Source organism: Solanum verrucosum, unplaced genomic scaffold (assembly GCF_900185275.1).
Source record: "Solanum verrucosum unplaced genomic scaffold, falcon-dt-bn FXZP01000282.1, whole genome shotgun sequence".
NCBI lineage: Eukaryota > Viridiplantae > Streptophyta > Magnoliopsida > Solanales > Solanaceae > Solanum > Solanum verrucosum.
Genome location: NW_026020198.1, coordinates 576454 through 593351, shown reverse-complemented (window position 1 = coordinate 593351; position 16898 = coordinate 576454). Strand labels below are relative to the sequence as shown.

General features: G+C 33.1%; 1 protein-coding gene across 1 annotated transcript; it reads left to right on the top strand.

Annotated features, from left to right (window-relative positions):
• Nucleotides 1-361: 361 nt before the first annotated feature.
• Nucleotides 362-5555, top strand: LOC125829942 (uncharacterized; the record flags this gene model as incomplete). Its single annotated transcript, XM_049509155.1, has 2 exons — nucleotides 362-720; nucleotides 4227-5555. Coding segments are annotated over 2 exons (1688 nt in total), but the record flags the coding sequence as incomplete, so codon positions are not given.
• Nucleotides 5556-16898: the final 11343 nt, after the last annotated feature.

The window sequence follows — 16898 nt, the reverse complement described above, 5'->3', positions numbered from 1 at the left end:
GATGATGTTCTTCTTTCCCAGAGAAAATTCACTACTGTTTTTTCTAAAGGAATTTGATGTCAAGAATTACAAAGTTGCAACGTCACCTATTAACTCTGTTGAAAAACTTAAAGCTACGGATGGAGAGTTGTTATCAAACCCTACTCACTATAGAAAGCTAGTTGGGAAACTTAACTTCCTCACAAATACAAAAATGGATATAGCTTTCAGTGTTCAACATCTTAGCCAGTTCATGCAATCTCCTAGAGAGCCACATCTGAAAGTTGTTTACCATGTCCTTAGATTTTTTATGCAAGATCCTACTTTGTGAAATTTTATTTCAAACAAACAGATCTCACTGTTAGTGCTTATTGTTATTCAGATTGGGCAGATTGTTCTGATTCAAGGAGGTCATTTAGTGGTTATCTAGTCCTTATAGGAGATAGTCCTATTAGTTGGAAGTCTAAGAAACAATTTATTGTGTCACTATCATCTATTGAAGCAAAATACAGGGCTGTGAGACAAGCAGTAGGGAAATTCGTATGGCTTGAGAGATTGCTTGTTGATGGTGGTACAAAGTTCATTGCTATACATGCATTTTGTGATAGCCAAGATGCAGTTCACATTTCTAAGAATTCAGTTTTCCATGAAAGAAAACACATTGAGGTGGATTATCATTTTGTCAGGGATAAGCTTCAACAAGGACTGATTGCACTTTATTATATTTCCACAAAACTTAGAGTTAGCAGACATATTCACCAAATCCTTGACTAGAGTCAAGCACTCTACAATTCTAAGCAAGTTGTCTGTAATTACATTACCTCCAACATGGGGGGGTGATAAAATTAGTTAAGTCTTAGTTAGAAGTTTGTTAACACCATTGAAATAGTTAGTTATAATTAGTTGCACTTCATCAAGGACTGTTGAAATGTTAGGGATAAGCTTCAACAAAGACCGATTGTACTTCTTCATATTTCAACAAAACTCAGAGTTAGCAAACATATTCACCAAAGCCTTGACTAGAGTCAAGTACTCTACAATTCTAAGCAAGTTGTCTGTAATTACATTACCTCCAACTTGAGGGGGGGGGGTTGATAAAATTAGTCAAGTCTTACACTACAAGAAAAAGCCTTATTTAAGACCAACATTTAAGGACGAGTGAATTATCACGTCTCTAAAAGTATATCTATTAGGACGAGATTATATTTCGGTCCTTATTTGTACATTTTATTGAGAAGGTATTAAATCTAGTCCTTAAAAATTTAATTCACTAGTCCCAAATTATATTGAGGTCCTTGAGCGGGAAAAAGTTCGCCAATTTTTATACTAAAATATTTTAAAAATGAAATTTTCAGCTTTAACAAAATTTTAAGCGCTAAAATAAAAGTATCCTGAAGGTAAATGAAAAGACCATCGTCTTTTTCCTCATAATACAACAGCTCGTCCTAATGCCCTAGTTTGAGCTCTAGATCACCATTGCATCTGATCATCAAGGTCATCACTTTGCCCTCTTCACGTTTTTTGCTTAATCTTGACGTTTCTTGATGTTCCTCTGCCCTAATCGCGTCTATTTGCTTGTATAGTTGCTGCTATTCTCAAAACAGAATTCCACCCCAGCTTTGCTCGAAAAAAGAATTATAGGTTGGTTTCTCTTCCGATTGAGTTGTTATGTTTCTTCTATATCTTTTGTTGATGTCGTTTTTTCATTGTTATATTCAAGCTACTCTTTTTTTTCTTCCTGCATAATCTTATCTTGATGTTCCTCTGCCCTAATCGCGTCTATTTGCTTGTATAGTTGCTGCTATTCTCAAAACAGAATTCCACCCCAGCTTTTGCTCGAAAAAGAATTTTAGGTTGGTTCCTCTTCCGATCGAGTTGTTGTGTTTCTTCTATATCTTTTGCTGATGTCGTTTTTTCATTGTTATATTCAAGCTGCACTCTTTTTTTCTTCCTGCATAATCTTATCTTGATGTTCCTCTGCCTAATCCCATCTTTTTTCTTGTATTGTTGCTGCTCTGCTCAAGACAGAATTCCACCCCAACTTTGCTCGAAACGAAGTTTCAGGTTGGTTCCTCTTCCATTCGAGTTGTTGTGTTTCTTTGATATGTTTTACTGATGTCATTTTTTCATTGTTGTATTCAATTTGCACTCTTTGTTCTTCCTGCATAATCTTGACGTTCCTCTCCTAACCGCGTCTTTTTGCTTGAATCGTTGCTGCTCTGCTCAAAACAGACTTGCACCCCAGCTTTGCTCGAAACAGAATTCCAGGTTGGTTCCTCTTCCAATCGAGTTGTTGTGTTTCTTCTATATGTTTTATTGAGGTCGCTTTTTTTATTATTGTATTCAAGCTACTCTATTTGTTCTTCCTCTTTTTTAACTCCTGTAATTGAAAAATAGAGTCAATATAATGGACAATCAAGTTCCATAGATAAAACTCCACAACAGTGACTCCTATTTCACCTGTCGTATATGCATATAACATATATATCACGAATAGCCTATCAGGATTCAGTTCGTAGACAGAAATGTATGCCAAATGCAATAATTAAGGGATCCCCATATATGTATAGTCTAACTTAATTTACATCTAAAATATGGTGCTAAATATATTTTGCTGCAGAATAACCAAGTGTGCTACAGATACAAATTGATACAAGTGTGAAGCTTACACTCCACCATAGTCAGTTCAAGCTTTAAATATCACTGAAACAAAACTAATTGAATACATGTGCTTAACCTCGTTTCATAGGTCGCTGAACATAAGATTTATTGGGATCTTCTGTTTTCAACTTTGGAGGCTGAATTTCTCATTTCTTAACCTGCAATATAAGGTAATAACAATCTTACCTTCTTTCGTCCCTTCATGAATCTCTCCAACTGGACACCTTATAATAAACAGAAGAAAAGTTTCAAAACTCAATATAGTAAGTCTAGATTTTGAACATGTTGGTTGTCTTAACTGTACAATTTCATATTATCATGAAGATTAGGTTCAATACGATTATCATGTTTGTCACTAAGGATTGTGGTAGGATGGGTATAATTCCTAAACCTTTAACCAGAAGCTTTACTTTGAGACTTGAAAATGGAAAACAATCTGGTAGAGAGCGCATCTCTTTTTAACGAGTCTTACACAACAGTTGTCCGAATTTGTCGGTGCCCCAAAACAGATTCCAAACATGGAGTGGAAAACCAAAAAAAAAGATTATTATGTTCATAAGAACCCAAACACCTGTGTTACTAGTTGTATCATTTGGTATAGAAAAAAAAGACACTAAAGATTCAAAAAACATTCTTCATTGTAAAAGTACAATTACATAATAGGTGACATAAACCACTCAAGTTCATAGGCGATTGTCAACAACTTTATGTTCCTGAAATCATGAGAGTCATTTGCTCGGCTCCTGTAGCATTATGTCTTAGGTTCTTAGCTAAGAGATGAGATATCCATGACCCAGCACAGGGCCAGAACCATTATGTGTAGTTGTATTTCTGATAAATGGAGTATGATAGGATTTTATATTAATCCTTTCATGCTATGCACAACTGCATGACTGATATATATATATATATATATATATATATATATATATATATATATATATGAATTTAAATTTAATTCTCAAACTTAAACAAACATTCACCTCTATTATGATTTAGTGATGGAAAATGTGGTGTCTTGGAGTTTAAACTTATAACCAATGTAGCATATAGTTGGAATTGCAAGTTTGCTTTATTCTTTCTTTATGTATTAGTTTGAGGATGCGATTAAGTAATTCTTAACATTAGGATAAGTTAGTTATGAGCCAAGACTTTTTAATCACAAGCGACTACCAACAAGAATTTTTTAATCACAAACGACTATTTTGTGTAAGTACAAAGCTATAGAAGATTACATGTTTTAAGATAAGTAATCTTTTATGTTTCTTAGTTCAATCTGATTATTTTTTTGTTAAAAAATGCATTTCAATCATTTTTGAAATCCAAAAAGTCACATGTGAGTTGAGTGAGATGTACAATAAGCTTCTCTATCAAATAATTAGATACTCCATTTTATCTTATCTTGAGATGAGTTAAATGGAACACCATGAATAATTCTTTTAGACAAGTAGTGTACGTTTTAACAAGTTGTGTATCAATCATAACACACATTTCTATTTTGTGCATCTAATTATACAAGTTGTATGTATCTTAGTATTTTTTTTATCCTTTATCTTTTTTAATCTAACTTTTATGTACTTTTCAAGGTTATGGCTCCTAGTAAGCAATGGATGCAACTAGTTGACCATCGTCTAGATGAAACCTATTTAGTAGGCGAGCAAAAGTTTTTAGATTATGCTTTTCAAAAAACAGGAGAAGAATATGAAATACGATGTCCATGTGTCAAATGTTACAATACAACTTTAGGAACTCGTAAAACAGTTGAGACACATTTACAAGTATATGGAATAATTAAGAATTATACTTTTTCGTATCACCATGGAGAACGTTTGGGTGAGCCATTGTCAGAATCTGAATTTGAATATGAAGATGGTGATGAAGTAAACGAATGTGAGAGTGAGGATGAAGTAGAAGAATTGTTGAGAGATCTATATCCTAATCTTGATGGAGGAACTACACATACTGATGGTGATGATGTACTTGAGGAGGAACCAAATGTTGAAGCAAAAAGATTTTATAGCCTATTGAAGAATTTCGAGCAGCCACTATATCAAAATTCCAAAGCTTCAAAGCTTTCCTCTTTGATTAAATTGCTTCACATCAAAAGTATGGGTCGTTGGAGTAATGCGTCATTTACAATGTTATTGAAAATGTTGAAAGAGGAGTTGTTGCCGGATGGCGTCGATTTGCCAAACTCATATTATGAGGCAAAAAAGATAATTAAAGAACTCGGCCTTTCTTACAACAATATTGATGCTTGTACTAATGATTGCATGTTATACTGGAAGGAGGATAGCCAACTCGATTCTTGCAAAGTTTGTGGGGCGTCTAGATGGAAGATAGCAACACATAGCGGGGAAACAAGGAATAAAAAAGGAAAAAAAATAGCATCAAAGAGCTTACGCTATTTTCCTTTAAAGCCTAAACTTCAGAGGTTGTTTATGTCTACAAAGACATCTACTTTTATGACATGGCATAAGGATAAAAGAGTTGATGATGGAATAATGAGGCACCCAGCTGATTCTATGGCATGGAAGTCATTTGATGAACTTCATCCTTCATTTGCTGCCGAGCCTCGAAATGTTCGACTTGGACTTGCTAGTGATGGATTTCAGCCATTTCGAAATTCAAAAACCTCACATAGCATTTGGCCTGTGGTACTTATTCCTTATAATTTACCACCTTGGTTGTGCATGAAACAAGAAAATTTTATTTTGTCAATGATTATTCTTGGTCCAAATGGCCCAGGAGATGCAATTGATACATATCTTCAGCCTTTAATAGAGGAATTGAAGGAATTGTGGGAAGTTGGCATTGAGACATATGATGCATCAACTAGAAAGAATTTTAAGTTGCACGCTTCTTTGTTGTGGACCATTAATGACTTTCCAGCATATGGAAATTTATCTGGATAGAGTACAAAAGGAAAATTGGCATGTCCATGTTGCAATAAAGACACTTCATCAACTCGACTAGCTAATGGTAAGAAGCAGTGTTATATGGGTCATCGATGTTACCTTCCTCATAATCACAAATGGAGGAATGAGAAGAAGTCATTTGATGGTACAAATGAGAGAAGACCCCTGCCACAAATGCGTTCTGGTATTGAGATACTTAATCAAGTGCAGGATCTTGAAGGGATACAATTATCAAAGGATCCAAAGAACAGGAAGAAGATATCACATGAAAATCGAAAGGATAATTGGAACAAAAAAAGTATCTTTTTTGAACTTCCATATTGGAAGAGTCTGTTGTTGCGACATAATTTGGATGTTATGCATATTGAAAAAAATATATGTGATAATATTATGGGGACAATCATGAATGTCAAAGGAAAGACCAAGGACACAATTAAAACTCGGTTAGATTTGCAAGAAATGGACATTAGGCCAGAATTGTACCCTATCCAAAATGGGGAGAAAATTGAAATTCCAACTGCATGCTACACATTGTCTCCCGAAAAGAAGCACAAGTTATGCCTTTTCCTAAAGAATCTAAAGGTTCCTAATGGATTTTCATCTAATATTTCTCAATGTGTGAACCTGAAAGATCACAAGATATCTGGGTTGAAAAGTCATGATTGTCATGTTCTTCTTCAACATCTACTCTCTCTTGCACTTCGTGGTATGTTGTCCAAAGAAGTGTGTGAACCTCTTATTGAGTTATTTTATTTTTTAGTGTTCTTGGATCAAAGGAGTTAAGAATTGATAACTTGGAACATATTGAAGCTCAAATTCCCATTACACTTTGCAAGTTAGAAAAGGTCTTCCCTCCTTCATTTTTTGATGTCATGGTTCACTTACCTATTCATTTAGCTACTGAAGCTAAGATTGCTGGACCGATTCATTATCGATGGATGTATCCTGTGGAACGATGGTTATATTTTCTAAAATATTTCATTGGTAATAGGGCATGTCCTGAAGGTTGTATTGCAGAGGGCTACATTGCAAATGAATGTATGACCTTATGCTCAAGGTATCTATGTAGAATTGACACAAAATTTAATCGGCCCGAAAGAAATTATGATGGGGGTTTAAAGCAATCTAATGGAGGTTTATCACTATTTTGTCAACCTGGAAAAACTCTGGGAGCTAAAACTCCATTTGAGCTTGAAGCAGATGAATTAGAGCAAGCACACATATACATACCGAAGAATTGTGATGAAGTCTTACCATATCTCGAGTATGGAGAGTTCTTTCATATCTTCTCATTATTATTTCCATACGATTATTTCTTTTTATATGATATTTATGGTTCACTTCAATTTTGTAGAGAGTTTGCACAAACTCATGAGAATGACATGATTTCTTTTATTCTTACATTGTCGTAAATGTCTTCTTATTATTTATTTATTTTTGGCTCTTTTTTGCAGGTTCAAGATGAAACCATTGAAAACTGAAAATGAGGGTGACTCATCTATGAAGAGTACTATCAGATATACATTTGTTGCGCCTGGTGCTATTGGAAAGGGCCGAGGACGAGGGCTTAAATCTTTGGTTGAGAGAAGAAATTTGCCAACTAAGAGTTATGTTTCTCAATCTAGTGATCTGGTTTATCACTACATCCAAGAAATTGAAACAAGTAAGAGTTTTGTTTCTCAATCCAGTGATCTGGTTTTTTTTTTTTTTAATATAATGCTTTGTTTTTTTCTGTCCTGAAAATTTAATCTTCTCTTTGACCCGCTGTTATTTCTTACATCTTCTCGCTCTCAAAAAGAATATTCTAACGTATTGATAATATGATTTGTTTTTTCCATGTTGTGTAGGGAAGGGCCGAGGACAAGGACTTACAAACTCTACTTTGTTTACTAGTCAAGGAACGACAACGATACCTAAGAACTCCATTGATCTTGAGAAAGAGAACAAACAAACTAACCCCTTAGCTCATGCATCGACTAATCTAGGTAGGAAAAACACCCAAGAGGTGTAGACAAGTAAGATTTTTGAGAATCTGCAATGTTTTCAAATAAAAGTTCAAGTTTGTCTATAAGTCGTTTGAACTATTTTCAGTTCCTTACTTTCTAGATGTAGCACATAGTAGCTCACCAAAGAGCAACCACCATTTCCGTCTTAAACTTCTTATAGTTAAATAAGAGGATGAAACATGCTTGGTATGCTGAAACATGTATTCATATTTTTACACCTCCAGCTTATGTGCACAATAAAATTAGTAGTAACACTATCTTACTTTTATAACTCTCAAAGATTATTTCCTATTTCATGGCTGAATCCATTTTTTCCCTCTTCTTTGTATTACTTTTTCAATTTCTCTATTACACTATGTTTTTTTCTGTTTAACAATCTAATCTTCTCTGCAAGTACTTGTCAAAAAAATTTCAGCTTCTTCCTCTGAAACACTATTCTAAATTATTGGTAAATCTCTTCTTTTTCTCAAATTTGTTATTCAATATTGAAATGACTAGGTGCCACCGTTGTATAAACCTAAGTGCTAAAGTAGGTTGTTACGATATTGTGTTTTGTTGCTTAAAATGAGAAGCGAAATGAATCATACTTTTATCACTTTTCTACCCTCAAGTGAGTCGATAGTGAAAACATAGCCCTTGTTATTTTTTTTGTATAATGCTCTATTTTTTCTGTCTCAAAATCTTATCTTCTCTTTGAGCCGTTGTTATTTCTTACAGTTTCTCACTCTCAAAAAGAATACTCTAAAATATTGATAATATGATTTGTTTTCTCCATGTTGTGTAGGGAAGGGCCGAGGACAAGGACTTACAAACTCTACTTTGTTTACTAGTCAAGGAATGACAACATTACCTAAGAACTCCATTGATCTTGAGAAAGAGAACAAGCAAACTAACCCCTCAGCTCATGCATCGACTAATCTAGGTAAGCTATATATATACCCAAGAAGTCTAGACAAGATTTTTGGAAATCTGCTATGTTTTCAAACAAAAGTTCAAGTTTATATGTAATACCTTTGAACTATTTTCAGTTTCGTACTTTCCAGATGTAGCACATCGTAGCTCCCCAAAGAGCAACCATTTTTCTCTTCTTTGTATTACTTTTTCAATTTCTGTATTACACTATGTTTTTTCTGTTTAACAATCTAATCTTCTCTGCAAGTACTTGTTAATTTTTTTCAGCTTCTTCCTCTCTGAAGCACTAGGCTAAAGTATTGCTAATATGATTTGATTTCTCCAGGTTTGATAGGGAAGGGGCGAGAACAAGGATTTAAAAGCTCTAATTTTTCTACTAGTCAAGGAATGGGAATGAAACATAACAACTACATGACTTCTGAATCTGAGGTGGAAAATATTAACAAGAGTGCTCTTTATGCTAATCAACATATCAAAACTCTTCTAAAAGCACAAGAGCAAATTTGACCATGTCGTCTAGTCAAGAAATGCAAAGAATGGATTAAATGATTCTTGAGAAAGAGGATATGCAAACTAATATTTCATTGCCTCCATCTATTGATCAAGTTAAGGAACACTCTCAAACAACTTAAAAAGGTACGTTATTTTCAATCCATATCTTATTAATTTCTAAAGTTGAATTTGATTTCTATAGTTTTTATTAAATTATGCATCGTAGGTTCATCTTATCCTACAAAGGTAAGAAGAGTTCGAGGGAGCAACATCTGCAAAGAAGTTGCTTCACTAGAAAATAGAGAAAAGCTTAAAATAACATTTTACAATAATCGAACTGTTGGAACAAATAGCAAATTGTTTTCAAGGCATTTGGGAAAAAATTGTTCGTGATCGTAATATATGTCCATTGGGAGTAACCTCGTGGAGTGATATTAAGCAAGAAAAGTTAAGTCACATGTGGGCAGCTGTTGAGGTAACAAATTTAAACTCCATTCAAATATTTCATTAACATAAATGTGGTCCAACAAATGTGTTCTTGTTCTACTGCAACAAGGATCTGTTGTAATGATTCTCTCTTTGTTGACGTTGATTTTGTAGAACATGATCCAGAACTACAGATGGTACAATGTTATTAAAAGCGAGCGCTTCGTTGCTTAAAGCGAGAAAAATTTGTATCACTTTTTTTGTAGTGAAGCGAAGCTATGGTAAAAAAGTGAGCTCTTCAGTCCTAGAAGTGAGAAGCAAGACTTCAGTAAGAGCGAGAAAAAGCTCTGTTTTGCAATTTCCCCTATTTTGTGTTTTTCTATTTTGCAATATATTCTTCTTTGGTTTTTTTTTCAGTTTGCCATTTCTTTCTATGGTTTGTATTGTTTTCTCTGTTATGCTCTGCTTTGTCCTTCTTGATTCTTCTCCCTTGGTAATAACTCAACTCATGTCCCAATTTTTGTAGCACAAATTTGAGGCTGTTGACATGAATGATCATCGTGATCATATCTTGGGATGGATGAATGAGTTATGGAACAAATGGAGAGGATACTTACATGCAAAATATGTGAAGGATAAGCCCATTCAACAATCTCTTAAGAATATCCCAAGGGAAGTAGACAAAAAAGAATGGGAATGGTTAGTAAAAGAACATTTTACTTCTGAAAGTTTTCAGGTATGTATACTGCTTAAGTTTATTACTAGGAAACACCCTTGAAGCTTGTTCAGGCATGAGATGCCTTATGTTTTAACAATTTTGTTATAATTATTCTAATTAAGTTTAACGTTTTACAAATATAGGAAAGAAGCATCAGGAATGCAAAAAACCGATCTAAGTTGAAGATGCTCCATCATATTGGTAGCAAACCTATTCGAGAGATTATTTATCAAAAGGTATTGTTAAAAAACTATTTTCCCTGATGGAGTATTTACGAGGTTTGTGTTATTTGACGTGTTTGAATTTGATGTAAAGGGTGGGAAAGATGGCAATCCACCAGATTTGGCGACTATTTTCTTTGAGACTCGTAAGAAAGATAACAAGCTTGTTGAACCTGAAGCAATTGAAAAACATGTACGTTTGGTAAATTGAATAAGTTAATAGCCAAAAATTGTTGTGTTTGATAGAAAATGTCCCTTTTATATATTTTGTAGGCTCAACTTGAGGAAATAGTTCAAGAAGATCCATTCCTATCTAGTATAGAGATTGTTGAAAAATGTTGTGGACCACAAACTCGTAGCCATGTATTTGGATTTGGGGGTGGAGTAAAGGCGAAAGATTTGAAAGGTGGGACTTCTTCAAAGGCTGAAATATTGTCCGCGCTACGTTCAACTTAAGATGATAACAAATTCTTGAATGAAGAAAACAAATCCTTGAATGAGGAAAACAAATCCTTGAATGAGGAAAACAAATCCTTGAATGATCGGTTGTCTACCTTAGAAAGATGCAATGAAAGAAATATTGAAAATGAAAGAACTCTTTGCTGCTCAACAATCAGATGTCCCACCTACAATATCACCTCTTCCAACTGAATGATTATTGTTTTTCTACTGACTAAGTAAGTAACAATATACCCGACTTTATTTTATTATATGAAGAATTTTAATTCTTGAGATGATAGATCTGCCTCAATAGTCTCTGCGATGTCCTCATCCTTTGCTATCTCTTGGTTAAATGTTCTTTTTCTAGACTGTACAACCAATTTGCCCATCCCTCTAGTTTACATTGCCATTCTTATCGGACTAGCTTCTTCTTCATTGGTCTCTGTAGTGGTGGCTGTAGATATTTTACCATCAGATAGGTTATGTAGATAATTACCATCAGATTAAGACATTCATCAGTATGACTCTGACTTTGGCTCCACAACCAGCACGATATTTTCATGTATTATCCATATGCACTTCATTGTCATTGCTAGTTATAATACTCATCTTTGTTTGGAGCAAATTCATTTTCATTGCTTTCATTTTTTTAATTAATGTCTGCATTATCCATGTTATCAAGTTCTTCCTGTTCATTTTCCCGATTCCATTGCTCTATTCTTGCACGGCTCTCTTCACTGTCATCCCTAACTGGAATTCGGTCTCTCCTGCCACCGGGACTCCTATTTCTACCCCTCCTGTGGTCAGGGATTGTACTTCTGTTCATCCTGCTACGAATCTCATAATAATGATCCCTTTCATCATACTTTCTACTATGACTCTTGTGAGAGCAGTCTTTATAGCTGCGATGCCTCAAAGGGCTTTGGCTCATGCTTCTGCTATGCCTTCTCCTAAACCTTCCAAAGAACTTATGTCGCAATTCCCTGCTGATCTTTTTAAGGTGCATAAAGTTGGAATATCCACGCTAAAATTCCTTGTGGTTTCTTATCAACAACCACTATAGCGAGCTTGTTTGAGATTCAAACATCTTTTTTGCTGCGTCTAAAACAGTATCGTTTGGCTCAACTGTTACAGTTCTGGAAACACCATAAAAAATTGTTGGTGACTTGCAGAAAATCTATTTTCTGTTATATTCTTTAGGAGATTAAAAGTGAAGATATTACCTACTTTGGATTTTCAGAAATGATTGTAGAGAAAAAAGGTTAACAAATGTCACTTGCAATGACCATCAATGAGTCACATGAACTGGGAAAAGTCATCAGTAACACTAGACAAAATGTTCGAATGCCAACCAGAAACAAATGCTCTGCGGCCAGCTTTTTCAACTCCCTCAACGGCGCGCAACTACAAATGCCTTTCCTTTCTCTGCTGCCCTTTCAAGGCGAATCAGGTCTTTGATACATATTTAAGAGGACAATAGTAGGACTAATAGTGGGTTTCATGTGGAGCCTCGAACATCGATCGCCATGATATATATTTGTGAATGTTTCGTCAGTTAGTTCCAGATGATATTTATTCCACACAAGAGATTTCTGCCCTATTTTTTGTTCATTGCAGATGTTATATATTTAGTTGTAAATCTTTAAAATAGATATTAGATTCTCAGTTAAAGCATCTCAAAGTTTTTCTAATGGATTTTTTTCTTATTTTCTTGCAGCTTTTGTTGATGTTTCTAGATAACACTCGATGAAGATTGGAATTTTTATTTCTTTGCCTAGTTTTAGTTCATTGTTATGTGCAAGATACAAGTTTAGAAGAAGATGAATGAGATCAATATTAGTTTGCTACAAATTTAATGCAAAACTTGATGTTAGTCTAACTTGAAAGTTAGCTATGTTTTTTTGTTAAACAAATATTGAAACCAATGATCATGGATGTCAATAGTTTATTGTAATGAATTGCTTTCTTTACATATGTCGTATTGTCTCTGTCTCTTCTCTATATATATCATCTTTTTGTAGAGAAATTTTTAGTAGCCATTAGATTTGTTGATGAAATGTATTAGTGCTCAATCTAGGACAATAATTATTTCTGGTCTCTAAAGGCCAATCTTTGTCCACGCTTGCTGCTTGTTTCTAATGCTATTCTAGGACGGGGTTGTTGATAGTCGCCAAAGGTATTCTAGGACGAGGTTGGTGAGTCGCTATATGTATTTCTATGACCAGATAGTTCTCGTCTTTAAAGCAATTCTAAGGACAGGTCTTTAATGGTCGCTAGGGATTACTAGGACCAGATCTATATCGTCTCTAAATATTATTACGACTAGTTTTTGGTGGTCGTTATAGTTTTTTACCGACCTGAAAAACTTATTTCCCAAGATATTTTTGGTCTATTTGAGACCAGAATTAACGTCCCTAAAGGTATTTCGTGACCAGATAAGATCCCCGTCCCAAAAACATTTAACGACTGGTTTCTTGTCCCGTCCTTGTTGAGCGATAGCGAAGGAAGCTTTTAGGACGGGTGGCGATCAAATTTTTCAGGTCTCAAATGCTCGTTTGGGACTAGATTTCGACTTTCAGGGACCAGATTTCCCTTACTTAGAGACTGTTTTTCTTGTTGTGTTAGTTAGAAATTTGTTAACATTGTTGAAATAGTTAGTTATAATTAGTTGGTTATTTTCATGTTTTATCCACGCATATATATATATATATATATATACATAACTGCTCTATTCATTATTCATTCAATGAGAAAAAAATAATACACACTCTTCACATGATCCTCCATTCTAGAAGGATCCATTACGTTTTCTATTCTTCTTTCTTCTCTCACTGAGCTTAGCCTCCATTAATGGAGGGAGTTCACTTGTTTCAACACCTGATTAAAAAAAAAAAAGTATTCTAAAAATAGAGAAAGGTTAGGGGGTAAGCTCTTGCTTGCTGTAACTTACACTTTCAACAACTTCTTTAACAATTCACGTCTCCCAGTTCTTTTAAAGTAAATGTTTTGATACTTGCCTAGTAAGTTATTAATATGATATAATTGAGATATTCTTTATAATCAAAAGTAATAATTTTTATATATATATATATATATATATATTGTGTGTGTGAAATTTCATATATGAATTTATTAGACTAATATTTTCAAGTTATAGCAGTAGAATAAAACTTTCAAGTTGTAACAATAAAAAATTTCAGTTGTAACATTTTATTAAATAAAAAAAGATTTTTTAATTAATTGTAAAAATCTGTTTTGAAAAAAATAAAAAGGATAAAAAATCGATTTTGAAAAAAATAAAAGATAAAAAAGGAAAATAAATTTTTGAAGAAAAAAAAGAAAAAATGGAAATAGGTGTATTAATAAAATTTGAATTGATTGATGATAATTATTAATTAGCATAAATTTAGGAGATTCAAACTAATTAGGAATATTAGTTTCCTTAATTCACTCTAATCTGTTAAAATTAATTAAAAAGTCTGATTTTATCCATTTTCTTCTACGTTACTCTCTTTCATTTTTTTTCCAGAATTGTTGTCACTGACGAGTAAATCAAGTTTTTTTTTGTTTGAAAAATCTTGATTTTGTTGTGATGGACGACTGCTTATCTATTAATTAAACATGGTGGTAGATGAATCCTTCAGGTTGAATAAATGTTGGTATGAATAATTGGATGTCAACTATATACAGTTTGGATACCAATTATATGGTGTTCATTTTGATCTCCAATTAAATATCAAAATTAAATTGTGTATGTATCCAATTGCTATGTAGTTTGTATATAACTGATATCCAGAAATTTATATCCAATTGATATGCAGTTTGTATATAACTAGTATCCTGAAATTATGAGAGTCAATCTGTAATTCATATGTAGTTGAAAACTGACTTGAAGAAAACAATGCATATTCTATATCATTCAATACTTAAAACTGTATCAAAAACAAATATATATCGTTCAAAAGTAAAAAAAACATGAAATACAAAAGAGTCTAAGCTGCAATCAACTATCTCAAATTTGATCTCCGTAGTCTTGGTGTAGGATAATTGCTGGTATTTGGAGCATTTCTTTTGCTATGCGGGATCCATCAAATTTGCAAGCAACAATCCCAGTTATTTCACTCTCATTGATCGCGCCATCATCGTTCTTTGTTTTTCCGCATTGCCATCAACCTAGTTGGAGAAATTGAAAAAGAAACCTTCTTATTATAAAAAAAAATAGGTATTATAAGAAAATACCAATTTCATACCAACATTAGTCATAATTTATACAAAAAAAAAATAGGTGATTTAACAAACTACAATCAATTCACATAATTGGACCACTGATATCATACCATATTTTGATAAAAATAATACACAACTTAAGTCAGCTTTCATACCAGCAATAAATCAATTTCATACCAATGTTAAAACACATTTCATACCATATTCATAAATAGTATATTAAGTCAGCTTTCATACCAATATAATTCATGTTTCATGCCAGATTAGTAGACATAATGAGAATAATTTGAAAAAAAAAATTAGATTTCCTCTAAACTGTGTACCAATTTATACCAGATTTAAACTAGTTTCACACCAAATATAAGTAATACATCATACCATTTTTATACCAAATTTTACACCAATTCATGCCAACATTAAACAAAATTCATACCATATTCATAAATCGTTTATTAAATCAGCTTTCATACCAATAATATGCATAATATAACAATTTTAACAAAAAAATCTACTAAATTGATTTAACCATATCTCATGTAATAAAAAACCCAATTAACTTTTGGAGGACTAATACAAGAAACAAATCATGTAAATCTTTTCCTTTTGAAAAATGTACAAACAAAATCATGTAAATCATACATAAACAAGAATTTGTACAAACACCATACATCACATGCATAGATATATGTTATATAATAGGCCAAACACATACACAGCCCCTCAAACTTGGCCCAATTTTTCATTTTGGCACTCCAACTTAGCCTTGTTTCATTTTAACCCTTGAACTCCATTTTTTCTGTTCCATTTTAACACGAAATACTATTTTTATGATTTCTTTATTTTATATATATTCTTCAAATGCAACTTCTTATTTTAAATCGACACGTGTCAATTAATTTTAGTTAAAAAAATTAAAAATTCTTGGGGTATTAATCTCCACTATGGATACACGAATAATTATTTGGATTAATCAAAAATTATTTCTCCATCTGTCAGAAAAAGCAACATCTTAAGCATTATAATGGAGAATTAACATAATATGCAAAAACAGTTTAATCTCATATGACCACCACCATGTTGGTGTTCTCTTGAATACATCCAAAAGTATTCATGATATCTAAGGGCCCTTGTAGTATGTAGTTTAGACTTCATATTAACATTCCTTCACATCCAATTTTGTGTATGTAGTTTAGACTTCATATTGACAATCCTTCACATCCAATTTTGTTGTGAATTTCATAGCTTAGGTATAATTGTTATGTACATTAATCTTCTGCATCATCTTTGTAAAACTATACATGTGGCTACTACATGGGTCCAATAAAAATACTATACATGTGGCTACATATAACATGTGCGGCACAAAATCGACAAATATACTTACCCTTGACCCTTTGACAGTAATTCCGCATTATCTTTGAAACTTAAAACAGGTACTTTCTAAATCAGGAGCAAAACAGAAATATGGATGATTATGGAACACTAAAGAGGTAGGAAGTTTAGTTATTTCTAAATGTTGCGTATCCTTACTCCTTCATGTTTGTCATTCCATCGTCTACCAATTCTATATTTCCATTCATTCTATTGCATGTTTTGAAATATCATAGTTTAAATATTTGCCTTGCAGGTGCTATGTAATACTGATAGGTTGAATGTTGTTATTTTTTCCTTCCAGCAAATACCTTTTATTCTGATTTTTGGTAATATCAGAGTTAAAATGCCCGTTTTGCTGATGTTGTATGATAATGATAAGTTGGGATTTGTTATTCTTTTTCTTCCGGCAAGCATTTCTATATTTTGCCATCACTCATCAGATGAATAAAATCCTTTTGGTTGTTGCATTGTGCTGGTTTTGTACTTTAGAAGTATTAGAATGTCAGAGATTCAACATTTACTC